This window comes from Eurytemora carolleeae, unplaced genomic scaffold (assembly GCF_000591075.1).
Source record: "Eurytemora carolleeae unplaced genomic scaffold, Eaff_2.0 scaffold138, whole genome shotgun sequence".
Taxonomy (NCBI): domain Eukaryota; kingdom Metazoa; phylum Arthropoda; class Copepoda; order Calanoida; family Temoridae; genus Eurytemora; species Eurytemora carolleeae.
This window is the reverse complement of record NW_019396046.1, coordinates 398,442-417,166: the sequence shown is the minus strand read 5'-3', so window position 1 is coordinate 417,166 and position 18,725 is coordinate 398,442. Positions and strand designations below refer to the sequence as shown.

Genomic DNA, 18,725 nt, shown 5'->3' with positions numbered 1-18,725 from the left:
CTCCAGAATAATACATATCCTAATCTTCTTTTCTTTTCCGATTTGGTTTTTTTGCTTACAGCTAAATGTTGGGAAAAAAATATATTTCAATTAACAAAATTTGTTTTGTAACCTGCGGGGTCGAGAAGTTATAGGGCAGCAAAATTTGGAAAAAATTGTAAATTAGAAAAAATACTTTTTTTTGAAAGTCTGCAATTTCTTTGTTTTATAAAGTCAAACTTAAAATCAACATAGTAAATATTGAAAATATTAAATATTTTGAAAAAATAGTTTTTTATGTTAAGGGGTAAAATAACAACAAAAACAGATTAAATAAAAAAACAAAGTAGCTAATTAAAAAACATTTTTTTCTCTTTAGTAAAATTTATTATATAAATTTTAAATTTTTAAAGATTTAAATAATCAGTTTGAATATCATTGAATGATTTGAGTTTTGACTCTATCCCTGTCAATTTACTGAACTACTCTGCGCATTTTCATCAATTTCCTCAATTTCTAAGGCTGAAGTAGTCAAATTGGTGCCAATTGATTCCAGATTCAATACAAATTCAGCCTTTTGGCACCTTTCATTTTTAGCGAACACTCTCTTGAAAATATCATTCCAAACTAGCTTGTTTGTCGTTTTCCAGCCCTTCAGCACTGTATTATTCTAAACTATCTTTTTTTAGTTAAAAAATGTGTGAAGAGAATAGTAAAACCCAATGATCAATCTGAAGGTAAATAAAAAGAAAAAATATATTTAAATTACAGTTATAATTATGTCAGCAAAATTTTCCATTTGTAATTTTTATCATTAAACAGTGCTTATCTATAAGAACCTGGAATAATATAAATTGATTGATTACATTAAACGGAGTGTTCGGGAAAAATGAAAGGGGGTATAGGCCTAGTGCGATAAAAAAGCGCTTTTGATCGTTACTAATCTTACTTCTATCTGTTGCGTCTGTAAGGAGAAAATTGTTAAAGACGTCTCACACTGAATAACTTAGCGGCCATACAAATTGAAAAAATTGCAACATACTACTTAGACCGTAAAAAATCAATTTAATTTTAAACAAATTCAGATATTACAACCTATAGTCATCAATTATCTTTCGCCACATTTGTATATAGTTAATACTTAATAATATTTTTTAATTTATTTGTTTATTTCTCTTGTCGCTTGTGCAACTATCTAAGAATGCCGCAAACCACTCACAATTTTTGAAATCCGTTGAAAACGTCTTCTAAAAAAATAAAATATTATAAAATATAAACTATATACTAATGTGGCGAAAGATAATCGATGACTATAGGCTGTAATATCTAAATGATTTGTTTAAAATTAAATTGATTTTTTACGGTTTAAGTCGTAAGTTGCAATTTTCCCAATTTGTATGGCCGCTAAGTTATTCGGTGTGAGACGTCTTTAACTATTTTCTCCTTATAGACCTAACAGATAGAAGTAAGATTAGTAGCGATCAAAAGCGCTTTTTTATCGCGTTAAGCCTATACCCCCTTTCATTTTTCGCGAACACTCCCTTTAAAGGGCTCGTTGACATAAGGCCTTCGGCATTCATCGTAGGTGGCCTAATTTTAGCAATTTTTTAAGGTCAATGACGACTTAATCTATCAATTTATATCATGTAGGCCGTCCTTGGAAATATTATTAAATATTTTGTGAGTAATGGTTTATTTCAGATTCAGCGAGCAAAGAGAACTTAATGTATCTGTGTGATCAGTGTGAATTTACTACCAGGCTACCAACATATCTGAAGATTCACATGAAGACTGCACATGAAAATGTTCGGTATCCCTGCCATCTCTGTGATTATAAGGCGACACAAACATGGTATTTAAGAACGCACATAGACTCTGTGCATAAAGGAATATTTTTCTATTGTGACCAATGTAAATATAAAGGTAGCTCATTACATATTCTGACAGCCCACAAGAAACGAAGGCATGATGTAAAACTTTTTCAATGTGATGCTTGTGAATTTGGATGTTCTGTTTCAATTGAATTAAAACGTCACAAAGAAAGTAAGCACGAAGGTGTTACTTATCCCTGTACACAGTGTGATTATGTAGGTGCTTGGCGTCAATGTTTGAATAAGCATATTAAAAAGTTTCATGAAAATCTTGTTTATCCCTGTAAGCATTGTGATTACACTAGCACCTGTNATTACTACAACACCATAAAAAGGGTTTCCTAGGCAGGTGGTCCCTTTAAGCATTAAAATAATCTTTACATTAATTAGATATGAGTGGATCATAAAAGTCCAGCTTTTCATGATTAGGAACCTAGTTGTATTCGAACTAAGATGTTCTAGCTTTCAGTTAAATTTTTTGTTCTATAGCTCTCCTCCATTTTCTCCAGCAAATCTGATTAAACTGCCATTTTATAACTGTATGTAGCATGATGTATAAGAAAATACTGATTATTATTGATTATAAAATTAAATGGCAAACAGAATTATTTACATCAATTATCTCCTAAAATGATTCCTAAATGCCTACCTAAAAGTTGGTTTTCTAGTTGGGATATATCTTGAAGTGTGGTAGGAGCACTAGAACTGGTTTCTATAGAGGATGGAACTGAATCTAGAAGGAGAAATATCAAAGAACTGCAAAGATGTAAATCAGAAAAAAAACTTGTTTTTTGAAAGTCTGCAATTTCTTTGTTTTATAAAGTCAAACTTAAAATCAACTTACTAAAAATTAAATATTTTGAAAAAATAGGTTTTTTTATGTTTAGGGGTAAAATAACAACAAAAACAGATTAAATTAAAAAAACAAAGTAGCTATTTAACAACTTTTTTTCTCTTTAGTAAAATTTATTATATAAATTTTAGATTTTTAAAGATTTAAATAATCAGTTTGAATATCATTGAATGATTTGAGTTTTGACTCTATTCCTGTCAATTTACTGAACTACTCTGCGCATTTTCATCGATTTTTACAATTTCTAAGGCTGAAATAGTCAAATTGGTGCCAATTGATTCCAGATTCAATACAAATTCAGCCTTTGGGTACCGTTCATTTTTAGCGAACACTCTCTTGAAAAGATCATACCGTACTTGCTTGTTTGTCGTTTCCTTGCCCTTAAGCACTGTATCATTCTAAACTATCTTTTTTTAGTTAAAAAATGTGTGAAAAGAAAAGTAAAACCCATTGATCAATCTGAAGGTAAATAAAAATAAAAAAAAATATTTAAATTACAGTTATAATTACGTCAGCAAAATTTTCCATTTGTAATTTTTATCATTATACAGTGATAATCTATAAGAACCTGGAATAATATAAATTGATTGATTACATTAAAGGGCTCGTTGACCTAAGGCCTTCGGCATTCATCGTAGATGGCCTGATTTTAGCAATTTTTTAAGGTCAATAACGACTTTATCTATCAATTTATATCATGTAGGCCGTCCTTGGAAATACTAAATATTTTGTGAGTAATGGTTTATTTCAGATTCAGCGAGCAAAGAGAACTCAATGTATCTGTGTGATCAGTGTGAATTTACGACCAGGCTACCAACATATCTCAAGAGTCACATGAAGACTGCACATGAAAATGTTCGGTATCCCTGCCATCTTTGTGATTATAAGGCGACACGAACATGGTATTTAAAAACGCACATAGACTCTGTGCATAAAGGAATATTTTTATATTGTGACCAATGTAAATATAAAGGTAGATCGTTACCTATTCTGACAGCCCACAAAAAACGAAGGCATGATGTAAAACTCTTTCAATGTGATGCTTGTGAATTTGGATGTTCTGTTTCAATTGAATTAAAACGTCACAAAGAAAGTAGGCACGAAGGTGTTACTTATCCCTGTACTAGATATCTCTGAAGATATTAAGATTGATGTAGAAGATGTTCTAAACTATGATGTAAGGAAAAGTACAGGTAGGCCTCCAATAAGTCCTCATAGGATAATGTTCCCTTGGGTAAATGTAAGTTAGCAACACTTTTATGAAAGTGTCTAATTTCAGTTTATTTTAAATAACATTTAGTATAATGTATTTTTTAAGGAACCCTGGTTGAAAAAACGGATGTAACAACATTAAGTAAGAAAATTGGTATTACTGTTCAGAGAGTCCAGTCAAAAGATCCCTACCCCTGTCCTTTATGCAATTTCGAAGCTACCTCTAAGTTTGGATTGAGGAAGCACAAAGCTAGTGAACATAAAAGGATTCTACCACAATGTGCTCAATGCGGATATTTAGCCCAGAATAAAAAGGAGTTGAGAATACATGTTAATGATAATGCTGGCTGTAGGACAAACTCCGTAAACAAGCAAAAAGGTAAAAAGCATTTAATTTAAATTTAGTTTTTATATTATTTTTTCTAAAATCTAGATCAGAAGGCGAGAAATTTCTTAAAAGAAAGTTTTTAAAGGGAAATGGGGGAAATTATTCCATATCATCTTGGGTGCGCTTTTAGCTCCTTTATATAGATTTTTAAGACTACATTAAAAAAAACATTATGTCTGCAGTTTGAACTTGTTGTTGATTTATTTAGTTATAATTAATATTATATTATATCTGTTCGGTTCCATAGTAGTAAACCTATCCCATTATTACACGGTTCAGGAGAAGAAATTTCAATATTGTTATATTGTTGGCTTCTTAGCGTTTAAGAATGCTTATTCTTTAACTCTCAGCACATGCAAGAATGGATATTATTACACGGTCAGAGCGTGAAAGAATGTAAATTCTTACACGCTCCAAGCATTAAAGGGAATGACCAGCTATATAAGGTAGTTGAAGTTGAGTATGCAGTGTTGTGGAAAACTTCTTTCGGATTCATTTGAGACATGATAAACTTTTAAAATATATGTAAATCCTGAGTTTGAGCGCAAATTCGACGTTCAAAACTTCTACTTTGAGGGTGGATACGTTTTCAGAATTAGTTTTCTTAAATTTTTAAATAACGACGACATAAAATTTAACAAAAAGTTCTACAATAAAATACAGAACATGTTGAGAAAATAAAGATTAATCTTATCGAAAATAAGTAATCTTGTTCAATTATTAGTTTCTATTTTCTCATTAGTCACAACGATTTTCGCAGATTTTCTAGAATTATTATTGAAAAGACGACATTTGAAGAATTTGAAGAAATCTGCGAATAAATTTAAAGAAATAATCGAGCATTGATTTATTGACAAATTTCTTTTAAGAAATATGTTCCTAACCATCTAATTAGATTACTGTATACTTTTTTCTTGATTTTTCGATGTCGATATTTAATAATTTAAAAAAACTAATTTTGAAAACGTATCCACCCCCAAAGTAGGAGTTTTGAACGTCGACTTTGCGCTAAAACTCAGGATTTACAGATCTTTATAAAGTTTAATATGTCTCAAATGAATCCGAAAGAAGTTTCCCACAACACTGCATACTCAGTTCAACTACCTAACATAGCCAGTCACTCCCTTTAAAGAATGGAAATTATTACACGCCTCTCCTTAAATTGATCTTTTCAACATAATTCAATATTAATATTAACTTAATTATTTTGTACTGACAAAATGTTCAATGCTCACTTACCTTTTTCTTTTATATTAAAACATGCAAACTTGCCTTTTTTGTTTAGAAGTATTAAAATACCTTAATTCAGGAATTTCCATTTAAATCTTAACCCTAGTCCTGACAGAAGAGTGGAAGGGGGGACCCCAGCCCCCTGTATAAAATTAACATAACCCGCTTTTCCTTTTGGAAGATTTAGGATCTAATATACAGCAAACGATTTCTTCTGTAAATGATTTCACTATTTTGATCAGTAGATTTAGACAACCCACTACTATTCTCTACCTCCTCTCCATCTAAAAACTCGGGGCACATTCAACATAATATATTTAAAATTCAGTGCTTAGGATCCATTTAATTTTGATGCAGATCCGGATCCTGGATCCTGGATCCGCACAAGGAAAAAAGGGATCCGGATCCAGGTTATTTCCATAAAATTAACCGAATTTTTTTCTACAGAGCAGAATTTAAAAATTTTTGTCTTATCTTTTTTTGTATCTTTGTAAAATAAAGTATAAGAAAAACCGACTCGACGAATATATTATTTTCTAGTGGTTGCATTAAGTATTTTTCCTTCATATACAATAGTATATATATTGTTTTTATTAAATTCTAGAATTTTATAAAGATTGAATCACAGAATTACAGAAAATTTGCAAAATTGTAGTAAGAAAATTCGCAATTTCCAGATATGGTCTAATTTTTAAGGAAAAGTTATTTAAATCCTCTAGTTATAAATGTACGCTTGTGGCGCCCCTGGATTCCTGGAATGCAGTACACAGCATATTCCATACTTCATATGTTATTGTTTAGATTATGATATACTGCATCTGGTATAAATACTGTATTTGATAAATATATATTCAGTCAGTTTATTTGGTCTTATTTATTTCGTCGCTACATTTTGGTGACCCCGACATGATTCTTTTGTCGGAATTAAATCCTCTTGTTGAAGCGCCCGAAATTGGTTCTTACCGAGTCCCTGCTCTTTTCATACTCAAACACCAAAGTAAGGTTCCTACGATAGTGTTCTTTTTCAGCATAGTAGCGATGTCGACCAATGATGAGGTATCTTCACCCCCTGATGGTCAGTTATCCCTCACCACGGTATCCATCAAGCTTCCCACCTTCTGGACGGACTCCCCTGAGGTGTGGTTCCTTCAGGCTGAGGCCCAGTTTGCGATCAAGCGTGTGACGACTTCTCTAACCAAGTTTCACCACTGTGTTGCAGCCCTTCCCCAGGACGTTGCCACTCGCCTCATAGATCTGATCCGTAATCCAACTTCAGATCCCTATGCAACCCTGAGAACCCGCCTTATCCAGATGTACACTCTCAGTAATTTCCAGAGGTATCAGGCTCTCCAGAGTATCCCGGTTCTGACTGATCAAAGACCCTCAGAACTCATGGATAAAATGTTAGTACTCCTCCCTGAAGATGAGAAACCTGGTTTCTTTTTCTTAGGCCTGTTTATGGATCGTCTCCCTGCAGATATTCGTTCCCATCTACTGACGGAATCGATTGCTGACCCTAGACGGATGGCTACCAGAGCAGACGAACTATGGACCGTTCGTGGAAGAGTTAATGCCGTCCATGCAGTTTCGTCTCAAGACTACAGACAGATGGAGGATGTATCGCTGGTATCTCAAAGCTCCAGAACCAGGTCCTCTTCTGGTCGCACTAGATCCAGCAGTCCAGGTCGATCTACATCCTCATCTACCTCCTCAGAGTGCTGGTATCATCGCAAGTGGGGAAACCAGGCTAACCAGTGCAGGTCGCCATGTTCTTTTTCGGGAAACTAGTTAACGGCGGGGATGTTGTAAACATGGTTCCGCCGAAACCCACTCCTCACCCCTGTTATTCCTTAAGAACAAGCTCAGCTCCAACACGTTCCTCGTTGATACTGGTGCGTCTGTGTCAGTGTTCCCTCAACTTCCCCGATCACCTTCAGCTCCAGGTTCTGGTGTTCAGTTGAGAACTGCCGATGGATCCCCCATGGACACTTATGGTTCCCGCTGTTTAGCTCTACAGTTCGGTTCCAGATGTTTTGAGTGGAATTTTTTGCTAGCCAACGTGTCCACGCCAATTTTGGGATCAGATTTTCTACGCCACAATCACCTCCTGGTTGATGTTGCAGGTTCTTGTCTCCTTGACTCCTCGACCCTGGAACCTGGAACCTGCTCTCCTTTCTACCCCTTAAGAGTTCCACGATCTCCTGTCCGAATATCCTGATGTCGTCTCCTCCAAAGGTTTTTTCACCACAGATCCAAGGCATCCAGTCTGCCACACTGTCCCCACATTGCCTGGCCTGCCAGTTTTTGCCAAAGCCCGCCGTCTTGACGCAGAAAAGCTGGAATCGGCAAGGAAGGAGTTTGCGGCCATGGAGTCTGCAGGGATAATCCGACGCTCTTCCTCTCCGTGGGCGAGTCCCTTGCACATGGTAAAGAAGCCTGATGGTTCCTGGAGACCTTGCGGTGATTACCACCGCCTGAATACTCAACTGTTCCTGATAGATATCCTCTTCCTAATGTTGCAGATTTCTCATCTCGTCTTCATGGTTCCAAGGTATTCACTAAGCTGGACCTAACCAAGGGGTATTATCAAGTTCCAATGGCTCCTGGAGATGTGCCTAAGACAGCGGTGATCACCCCCTTTGGCCTGTTCGAATGGTTGAGGATGCCGTTTGGTCTCAGAAACAGCGGATGCACCTTCCAAAGGTTGATGGATCAGATTTTTCAAGGACTTCCTTACTGTTTTGTATATGTGGATGACGTCCTTATCTCCAGCCCCGACCTCAGCTCTCACCTTCAACATGTTCAGAACGTGCTTGATCTTCTCCAACTCCATGGACTCAGTATCAACCCTGACAAGTGTGTTTTTGCAGCTCCTGCAGTGGACTTTCTTAGTATGAGGGTTTCAGGTTCAGGATGTATTCCTCTGACGAAGCACAGAGATTATCTCCGCCTTCCCTCGTCCAACAGACAAGAAGGGTTTACAGAGGTTTCTAGGAATTCTCAATTTCTACAGAAGATTTATCAAGGCTGCAGCTGATCTCCTACGTCCTTTAACTGAGGCTCTCAAAGCTAAATCTTCAACTCTAACCTGGGACCTAGAGATGAACCAATACTTCGCAGCTGCCAAATCCATCCTGGCAAATGTTCTTACTCTGGTTCACCCTGATCCCTCCGCCAGGATATCCTTATCCGTGGATGCCTCTGGATCTCATGTTGGAGCAGTCTTACAACAAGAAGTATCCGGTTCCTGGGCCCCTCTGGCGTTTTATTCCAAGAAATTATCCGCCCCAGAATGCAAGTATTCCGCCTTCGACCGTGAATTGTTCGCTGCCTACTCTTCTCTCCGCCACTTCCGCTTCATGCTAGAAGGTAGACAGTTTATTCTGTTCACTGACCACAAACCATTGACATATGCTTTGTTTAGAACGTCTCCGCCCTGGTCCGCCATGCAGCAAAGGAGATTATCGTTCCTGTCTGAGTTCAACTGTGAGATCCTTCATCTCCCTGGTCCAGAGAATGTAGTTGCTGATGCCCTGTCCCGTTCAGAGTCCAGTGATGTTCCATACATTCCTCCGCCAACGACTTTGATATCCGGACTCCAACCAGTTGCTCCGCGCGCCTCCAGTTCCAGGAATATCTTTCTTCGAAATGTCTATCCTACAGCAGTCCTGCCCAAAGATTGAGGTACTCAGACGTTCATCAACTTTATCTGTTATTTCTGTTCCATTCTCAGGTTCCATCCTACTCTGTGACATGTCCACGGGCAACCTACGCCCCCTGGTTCCGGAGAAGATGAGAAGGTTGGTGTTCTTGTTGATTCACAATATCTCTCATCCTGGTGTAGGTGCGTCTAGAAGATTAATCTCAAGAAGTTTTGTGTGGGAAGGTTTGTCCAGGGATGTTAACTTATGGTCTCAATCCTGCCTGGATTGTCAACGGAGCAAGATTCAAACCCACATCAGATCTCCCATCCAACCTATACCTGTTCCTGGACGGAGGTTTTCTCATCTCCATGTAGATCTAGTTGGCCCCTTACCTCAATCCTCTGGGTTTAATTTTTTGTTTACCATCGTGGACAGAACAAGTGGATGGCCGGAAGCAATACCTCTCCAATCCACAACAGCAGAGGAATGTGCCAAGGTTTTACTGCGTTCCTGGATTCCAACATTTGGAGTGCCGTCTGTAATTACCTCTGATCGTGGAGCACAATTCACTAGTTCTATCTGGACAATCTCTGCAAGTTCCTGGGGATTATTCACTCACCAACCACGTCCTTCCACCCACAGTCTAATGGCCTGGTTGAGAGATTCCATCGCTGTCTCAAGGTATCCCTGAGAGCTAGATTGTCTGAAGCAGACTGGTTTGATCATCTTCCTCTGGTATTACTCAGTCTTCGTAGTGTTCCCAGAGAAGATTCCGCCATCTCCGCATCCAAAACCCTTTTTGGATCTCCGTTGGTGTTGCCTGGAGAATTCCTGAACAGTCCAGAGTTACCTTCCTCGGAGTATCTTCGGAGATTGCAATCAGTCCTGAAGAACAGTTTCACAGTCCTTCCTCATCATTCTACAGTTCCGTCCCTGAAACCAGATGAGATTCCTCCCAGTTTAGTTTCCTGTTCTCATGTGTTCATCAGGGAAGATAAATCTAAGCCTCCGTTGTCTCCGCTGTAAAGAGGACCTTATCTAGTGCTTTCCAAGTATCCAAAGTATTTTCAAGTCCAGATTGGTTCTAAGTCCAACTCAGTCTCCGTGTACCGGCTCAAACCTGTTCTTTCTTATTGTCCTCTGGTTCCACAGTTGCCTCCTCGACGTGGAAGACCTCCGTTGGCTCCGGCTTCGTTGGCTCCGGCTCCGTCACCTCCAGCTCTGTTGGCTCCAGCTCTGTTGGCTCCAACCTCTCCAGCACCTCTCCAGAGAGCCCAGAGAATGAAGAAGAGAGTTAGATTCTCACCTCAACAGCCTTCTCCTCTCCCAGTTCGACGGACCCCTTGAAGAGAAGTCCGAGATAAACATCGAGCTCTTCATCAACTTCATCACCTCGATGCTGGGGGGACCCCTGTGGCACCCCTGGATTCCTGGAATGCATTACACAGCATATTCCATACTTCATATGTTATTGTTTAGATTATGATATAATGCATCTGGTATAAATACTGTATTTGATAAATATATATTCAGTCAGTTTATTTGGTCTTATTTATTTCGTCGCTACACGCTGTTCATTTAAGCCATTGAAAAACAATTTTTACTTACAAACTAGATCAGAAATGACAAATGCGAATTTTCTAATAACAATTTTACTAATTTTCTGTGATTCTGTTATTCATTTTTACAAAATTTTAGAATTTGATAGAAATTGTATTTATTCACATTTTTTTCTGATTTTGAGAGAGAAAAAAGTTTCGCAGATTTTTTGGGGGCCATCACCAAAAAAAATTCCAAAAAATATTGAAAAAATAACATGCAGGAGAGTTGCACAAAAAAGTACAATTTTGCATCAGACGCCGCTAATCACACTTTTTTTGACTCACCCTATATATATTCAACTTAATATTCAATCAAAAAAAAACAGATAAACATCCTCATAGAAAATGTTTCATGGACCAATTGTCTTGGACCAATCTTCAGCGAGGTCTGTTCTCTTATATATATATATATGTATATATATACATATATACATACATATACATATATGTATATATATATATATACAGATAGATAGATAGACAGATAGATTTACAGATAAACTAGTTAGATAGATAGATATACAGATAAAATAGTTAGATATATAGATATACAGTCAGGGGGTGGCGAATGTCCCCCCGCCACCCCCTGTGTCCGCCTTTGTGTATATATAGTTCTGCTATATATATATATATATATGCATAATTAGAAAAAATGTCTTCGGCACAAGATTTTGATTTTGATTCTATCAACATTATGTATTATGCTTTGCAAATATTCGGGATGCAGGAATTATATATTTATATCTAACTTACTTTTTTTTAATACTTTTGAATGAAAGACCCATGTAACCAGGCGAATAAAATACCCATAAAACCGAGACAACATTGAAGCAATATTAGGTGTGTTTGATGTTTGTTATAAAGCACTTTTACACCAGTAGCTTGAAAATAAACTTATCAAGTGAAATGAGTCTTTGCTGTGTTTCATTTTCATTGACTAATTTAAATTACGACCTAAGTCTAAAAGTGGTCTTTCTTTTCCACAGTTTATTTGGTCTCATTATAGAAAAAGAAAATTAAAAAGTTTTTAACATGTATTTTCAGGCAAAATATTGATTTTTTTCCGATGATATTCATGCTTTGGAGAAAAAACTCCGCGGTAGCGGTTGAACTAGCAGTTGAGATCAGTCATACTCTGTGACGTAGTTCAGAAGTAGAAGTGAGACTTTTTTTCTTTCTCTAATTAAAAATTGATTCAATCTGTAAAATTGTATTCTTTCGTTAAATGTTTTTTGCCCTTAACCACTGGGTTTTACATTTTTACATATGTTTGTTTACTAAATCATAGCTTGTAATAGCTTGTTCTAGATACAGCACCCGTATATACAGCATTCTTAACTCCACTAACCTAAAATAAGGTGAGTTATAGCATATTATTCAACATTTAGGAAGCCACAGCACTCGGCCACATAGCCCATACTAGCCGCACTGCTTGGCCCAGAAATTGTCTTAACCTTACCTAACCCAAAATAATGTGAGAGACAGGATACTATTCATCATCTAATAGGCCAAGCGCTGGGCCACCTAGCCCATCCAAGTCATGAATGTCGTCTTAATACATTAGAATATTTGAATGAAATAAGGAAGGTACAAAAACAGGTTTATTCTAAAGAGTGGTCAGTTTTAAAATGCTACCACGTACAACTTACAAATAACAATTGAAATAAAGAATGATAATATTTAATTCTTCTAACCCTAAAACGTTTCAAAAAATAATACAACTATATAAGGTTACCAAAAACCTCAAATTTTAAGATTTCATTCTTAGCCAATGTATTAAATAAACAATTAAAAGACTATATCAAAGCAGAAGGCTTAATTTATTCTATAAATTTTTATACTTTTGAGTTGCAGGTCGTCTTTACGTACAGTCGCATCCTTTGAGGGCTGGTAAATTTAATGAAGTTGAGCCGTGTTCTAAATCCGTCAGAAATCGATTTCTATTGAGCGCCGGCTTAAATCTTTAAACCTTGAATACAGTTTAAGTAAAGCCAACCATATTTGAGTTAAATTTAAGCCACGGCTCAAATTCTTTAAAGTCGACCTCTGGTTTGCCATAAAATCAAAATCTAAAGAATGCGTTCACAGTTTTCTCAGAATCTTAAAAAGTGTCCTTGAAAAATCCAAGTATGTTCCTAGAGTCTCAAAGTTGTATTATTTTTTTTGACGTTTCAAATATCTATAATAATCAAATCAAATCAGTTCGAATATGTAAATTAATATTCAAGTTAATGTCTAAAGATCAGACAAACCAAGTCAATTAAAACATTTCTTTCATCCATTTTATAATTTTAATAAACAATTTTTGATATTTTGGAGGTCAATTTTAATTATTATGAAAAACAATCCATTATACGACTGAAAACTACAAAAAGGATTAACTTAAAAAAAAATTTTCAGTAAAAAGATATTTTAAAAATAATTAAGTGGCCTGTGGCCGAATTTAAAGAAATTGAGCAGCGGCTTAAATCCGCCAAAACCCGGTTTAAATTAAGCGTCGGCTTTAATCTTGAAACATTTGATACAATTTTAAGTGGAACCAACCATATTTAAGCCGCGGCTCAAAATCTTTAAATTCTGCCTCTGGCTTCTCAAAAATGAAATTGTACCAATGTTTGATGGAAAATATAAAGATACAAAATAACTGCTCAATTAAAGAAACTAATTAATTAATAAATCTATCAAAATACAGATAGATAATTGAATATTAATAAGATAAAAAATTCCCAGAATCCCCTAAAATAAGATCTACCATGTAGAGAGATCAAATAATAATTAACTCTATAATCATCGATAATTTTTCGATGCATTCGTATATCGTTGATATTTCATAACATTTTATGATAGTTATTTTTGAAAACATTTATTCCTGTTTCGAGGATTTTTTAATAATTAAGAAGACATTTTCATTTTTTTCAGGAATGTTCGAAAATCCAGCACCAGCGAAATATTATTAAGAAAAAAAAATCAAAATTTAACTATATATATGAATGCGTCAACAAATATTGGTTGTAATATCTGAATGATTTGTTTGGAATTAAATTGATTATTTTACGATCCGAGTTGAATGTTGCAACTTTCTAAATTTGTATGGACGCTACGTTCTTCGGTATGAGTCGTTTTTTAACAATTTTCTCCTTATAGACGCAACAGATAGATGTGAGATTAGTAGCGATCAAAAGCCCTTATTTTTCGCCATAAGCCTACCCCTTTAATTTTTCGCGAACACTCTCTTTAAGAAACGGTGAAAATTCTAGAATATTTGAAAACGGAACAATTTTGAAGAAAAAAAAGTAGGACAATTAATTTTTCTGATTGTGGAGCAGGAATATTTACAAAGAGTTTTCAAAAATCCAAAATTCCTATAAACTTCTATTTCTGGTCTTTCATAATTAATTTAATCATTCTTTTTACGTTCTTTCAACCCCATAATATAAATATATTCATTTTTTTTCCCTTCCTTAATCTTTTTCAAAGATTTATCTTCTTACTTTGACCTTTCCATATTCTTTCCTTCTTCTCTCATTGTCGGTTAGTTCTTTCCCTTTTATAGAATCTTATCTCTAAATAACGGGAAAAATTCTCTTAGAAATGTATATTTATAATGCCACTTAATCATAAATGTAGGTATAAAAAGATATATAATTCAAAGTTTAGTTATTCATGATAAGGCTATGGTAAAACTTACTGAGCAAATATTTCAGATCAAACAAGATTTAAATTTCAGAATAATACTTTTGAAATAAGTCTGCATGGATTTTGGTGATTTGGGAACAGCTAGCTGTGAAAGTATTTATGGTATGCGCAGCATAAGGCGAGTTATTTGGGAAGAAACTAAAGTAAAGCAATTGTTGAGTGAAGAGGTTTCTTGCCATACAACGGTTGAGCAACTGAGTACTGTCGACTAGGAACCTACTGGCACTGCTGAAACAAAAAACGCTTCTATTTGCCTGCCAGAGGAACAATACTCGCAAGGTGAGGAGGCAAGGAGGCACTTGAGATAATCTATAAAAGTGAGGATTCTTTTAGTGATGTCTGCCATATGACGATTGAGCAGCTGAGCACTGTCGACTAGGGACCTGCTGGCACTGCTGACGAGGAACATTCCTGCATGACTTCCGAGGAACAGTAGAACACTGCTGGTCAGGAACACTAAGACACTGCTCTCTTGGAACGTTGCGGCATTGTTGACTAGGAATGCTGATACACTTTTGTCTAGGAACGCTTTGACACTGTTCTCTGGGAACAGTTTGGCACTGTTGACGGGGAACATTCTTACATTCCTGTCTCTGGACTTGTCTTGGAACATTCTGACATTTCTCTCTGGGAACCGTTGAGCACTCCTGATCAGGAACTGAACGGCACTGTTGTCTGGGAACATTTCTACATTGCTCTCTTGCAACCTGTCTTGGAACATTTCTGCATTGCTGTCTTGGAACTGATCTGCATTCTTCCTTCGGAACATTCCTACATTGTTGCCTTGGAACATTCTTGCATTGCTGTTTGGGAGCACTGGAACACTCATTCCTGCTGATCTGTCTAGGAACGTTCTGACATTGCTGTCTAGGAACAGAACGGCACTGCTGCTTAGGAACATTGCGACACTGTTGTCTGGGAACACTTCTGCATTCTTGCCTGGGAACATTCTGACACTGTTGTCTTGGAACATTTCTGCATTCCTGTCTGGGCACAATAGAGCACTCCTGCCTTTGAACCTGGCGAGGAACGTTGTTGCACTGTTGCCTTGGAACATTGGTACATTGCTGCCTTGGCACATTTTTGCAGGACTGTTTGGGAACGCTTCTGCATTGTTGCTTTGGAACATTGTTGCACTCCTGTCTTGGAACTGATCGTGGCACAATTGTACATTGTTGCTTAGGAACACTGGTGCATTCTTGCCTGGCAACTTGTCTGCAAGCTGGGGCTGAAGCTGCTCCGTAGAGTGCAGATACTGATTTAGATCCTGAACCTCGAGCATCTCCTACAAATGGGTCATCTCCTCCATAAGAGGGCTGAGCACTGTCGCAAACCTCATCGTAGATTGTTTTACAAACCTGCTCATTTACAGTGCTGCATTGTTGTTCATTTACTGTGTCAGTAACAGTTCGACATTGCTGTTCTTGGACAGTGTTACATACTTGCTCATTGACAGTGTTGCAAACCTGTTCGTTGATAGTTGAACACCTCTGCTCGCTGACGGTAGTGCACTTTTGCTCGTTGACGGTATCAGTGATGGTCTGACACTTTCGTTCTTGGACAGTGTTACATTGCTGTTCATTAATTGTTGAACACTTCTGTTCTTGGACAGTGTTACATTGCTGTTCATTAATTGTTGAACACTTCTGTTCTTGGACAGTGTTACATTCCTGTTCATTGATGATAGAGCACTGCTGTTCCTGAACAGTATTACATTGCTGTTCATTTACTGTGCTGCATTTTTGTTCGTTGACAGTATCTGTTACAGTTCTGCACTGCTGTTCCTGAACAGTATTGCAGACCTGTTCATTGACTGTGTTACATTTCTGTTTGTTGACGGTATTACATTGCTGCTCCTGAACTGTATTACACTGCTGTTCATTGACTGTATCGTATTTGGTTTCGCACTTCTGTTCATTTACAGTATTGCACTCCTGTCTTGTGGTAGGACGGCATTGCTGTTCTTGGACAGTGTTACATTGCTGTTGGTTGACAGTGTCCGTGACAGTTTTGCATTGCTGTTCATTGACTGTGTTACACTTCTGCTCATTTACAGTACTGCACTGCTGTTCATTTACTGTACTGCACTGCTGGTTCTGGACAGTGTTGCACTGCTGTTCATTAATAGTGTTGCACTCCTGCCTGGTGGTGGGACGGCACTGCTGCTCTTGTACTGTACTACATTGCTGTTCATTTACTGTGCTGCATCTTTGCTTGTAAACTGTTATGCAATTGTTCCGAGATTGCCCTCCTTGAAGTGCCCCTTTGATAAGGGCCCCTTTGATAAGGGCTCCCTTAACAAGTGCTCCCTTAACAAGCAAGTCAACGGTAGGGGAAGATTCAGACTCTGAGAAACAGAATAGAACAAACACAACCTAAATAGATTTATATTATTTATTATAATTTACAAGAAATGATATATACACTACTAGCTGGGTGACACTCAAATTGTTCCTAGAGCCTACCAATCTAAGAACTCTCCTTGGTTCAACCGTGTTCCCAGATCAAAATTTGAAGCAAATTGATCCAGTGGTCCATTATTCATGATCGGAAATTAAACAAGCACCAAGACAAATAAAGATGACTACTTAGAATATTTAGATAAATGATAAAAACTGTGAGTTCCATAAAAGAAAATGATTACTGAAATTCATTTAATTGGAGTGTGTTTTCAGATTTTTTCAGAAACTTAAATTTTAAAATCCCTAATATTTGCAACCTGGTGGTGTAAACCCAAATAGCCTAAGTTTGAAATATCAAAGGCTTACACTAAAGGCCTGCAGGTCTAAAGGGATTAAAAATCAGAGTTTCTGGCAAAAACCCAGTTCCTGTACTCAATATATTGCCCGTTAATTATGAATTTATGATTTTTATGATAGATTAAAATTGGACTGTTATATGTCAATAAGGGTCTAAGATGCTTACCATGATGACTTGTAATTTGATCATGAATTTACTGCCGAAAATTTCCAAAAAATATCTTTTCTACTTAGACGACAAAATGCATTTCTCAATTTTAGAAGAAAAAAAGGCTTTTAGAAGGAAATGAAAGATTAAAGATTATCAATTAAGTCTGTAACTGAGCCAAGTTCACTATAATAGCATCAGTCTTAAAATTTTGTGGAATGTTAACTTCCAGGCGAATTTGGTATATTGTATCATTCCATTGATTCTGATTTTTCTAAGAGTAAAATTGATTTTTAAATTGCTGGTATAAGAAGGATAATAATTTGAACAAGGTTTGAAGAATTCATCCATTGTGAAAAAAAAACTTTATATAATGTAAAAATTATTTTCTGATCCACAAGACTTTTTTATAGGTGGTACACTGAAAATAGAAATTAAATAAAAAAGGTTCTTTAAATCCCAACATCACTTACTTGTGTAACATTTAATAATATAAAAATTACGTTGTAAAATTTGAATTACCCATCTCGCAATTTCATAGTTTCAAAATTAACACATGGTCTATTTAATATTTTTGTAACAACATTAAGTTATTGCCACAAACTCGGATTTTCTAATATATATTTATTTTTAACCCAATGTCTTAAACCTTAGATATTTCAAACTATAAATTCTGTAATCAATTAAATCAAATATTCTGAGCTTGAAATATCAAAGGTTTACACCATCAGGTGTCAAATATTTAAGGATTATAAGATTTGAGTTTGGGGCAATTACTTAATTCCTTTCATTAAAAATTTCAATTTATTTTTAAAATTATTTCAAAACAATGGGACAATGCGGAATGAAATTAAAAAAGATATATTTCTTCCTCACATTTTCAAAACTTTTCAAGATTTTTTATGATTTTATCTGATAGAATTGTTCAGATAAGTTTAGAAAAAATATAGAGAAATAATTTTAAATGGCGGGACAGCGAATTTTAGAAAGGGAAAAGTATTGGAAAAGATAATATTTGATACCAATTTCAAATAAATATTTACACTATGGGCATCCAAATAAACTATTAAACCGAATGTAGTTTTCCCCAGGTATGAAATTAAAAAAAGACAATTCTAAAACTAGAGCCTGAAAAAAATGTTCTTGTTTTTCGGTATTATATCAAAACTAATTCAGTAAACAATTTGAAAAAAATATATCTAAATATTTTGTTAAAAAAACGTCGTCGTTGTGTGAGAGATGAAATATATCTGATAACCCTACCACGCCAAGTATTAGTGTCTGCATAGTGACTCAGCAGTCCGCTGGTTCCCTACATACTAAAGAAATCCCCCCCAATCCACA

The 18,725-nt window shown here is 36.0% G+C and overlaps 2 protein-coding genes and 1 long non-coding RNA gene across 5 annotated transcripts; 2 read left to right on the top strand and 1 right to left on the bottom strand.

Moving 5' to 3' along the window:
• The first annotated feature begins 506 nt into the window (after nt 1–506).
• On the top strand, nt 507–1,734 carry LOC111702742 (uncharacterized). Its single transcript, XR_002765475.1, has 2 exons — nt 507–716; nt 1,681–1,734. It is a non-coding gene; the product is annotated as an uncharacterized LOC111702742 (long non-coding RNA).
• A 4,837-nt stretch (nt 1,735–6,571) lies between these two features.
• On the top strand, nt 6,572–7,321 carry LOC111702657 (uncharacterized). Its single transcript, XM_023474415.1, has one exon. The coding sequence runs from the start codon at nt 6,572–6,574 to the stop codon at nt 7,319–7,321; it is 750 nt and encodes a 249-aa protein (XP_023330183.1).
• A 7,037-nt stretch (nt 7,322–14,358) lies between these two features.
• On the bottom strand, nt 14,359–18,694 carry LOC111702706 (axoneme-associated protein mst101(2)). 3 transcript variants are annotated; one of them, XM_023474495.1, is made up of 3 exons: nt 18,645–18,694; nt 16,141–16,849; nt 14,359–16,092 (listed from the first exon to the last, which is right to left on the bottom strand). In XM_023474495.1, exons 1-3 carry the CDS (start codon nt 18,666–18,668, stop codon nt 14,804–14,806), a joined length of 2,022 nt encoding a protein of 673 aa, XP_023330263.1. In that variant the 5' UTR covers nt 18,669–18,694; the 3' UTR covers nt 14,359–14,803. The 3 variants fall into 3 exon arrangements, with proteins under 3 accessions (XP_023330263.1, XP_023330255.1, XP_023330248.1); XM_023474487.1 differs by having other exon boundaries at nt 14,359–16,096; nt 16,145–16,849; XM_023474480.1 differs by having other exon boundaries at nt 14,359–16,849.
• Between the last annotated feature and the right edge of the window lie 31 nt (nt 18,695–18,725).

Coding starts and splice junctions, on each gene's coding strand:
- LOC111702657 (XM_023474415.1), top strand. CDS start 6,572: ATGTCGACCAATGATGAGGTATCTTCACCCCCTGATGGTCAGTTATCC.
- LOC111702706 (XM_023474480.1), bottom strand. CDS start 18,668: ATGCAGACACTAATACTTGGCGTG. Junction 16,850..18,644: donor AGACACTAATACTTGGCGTG/GTAGGGTTATCA, acceptor AAATCTATTTAG/GTTGTGTTTGTTCTATTCTG.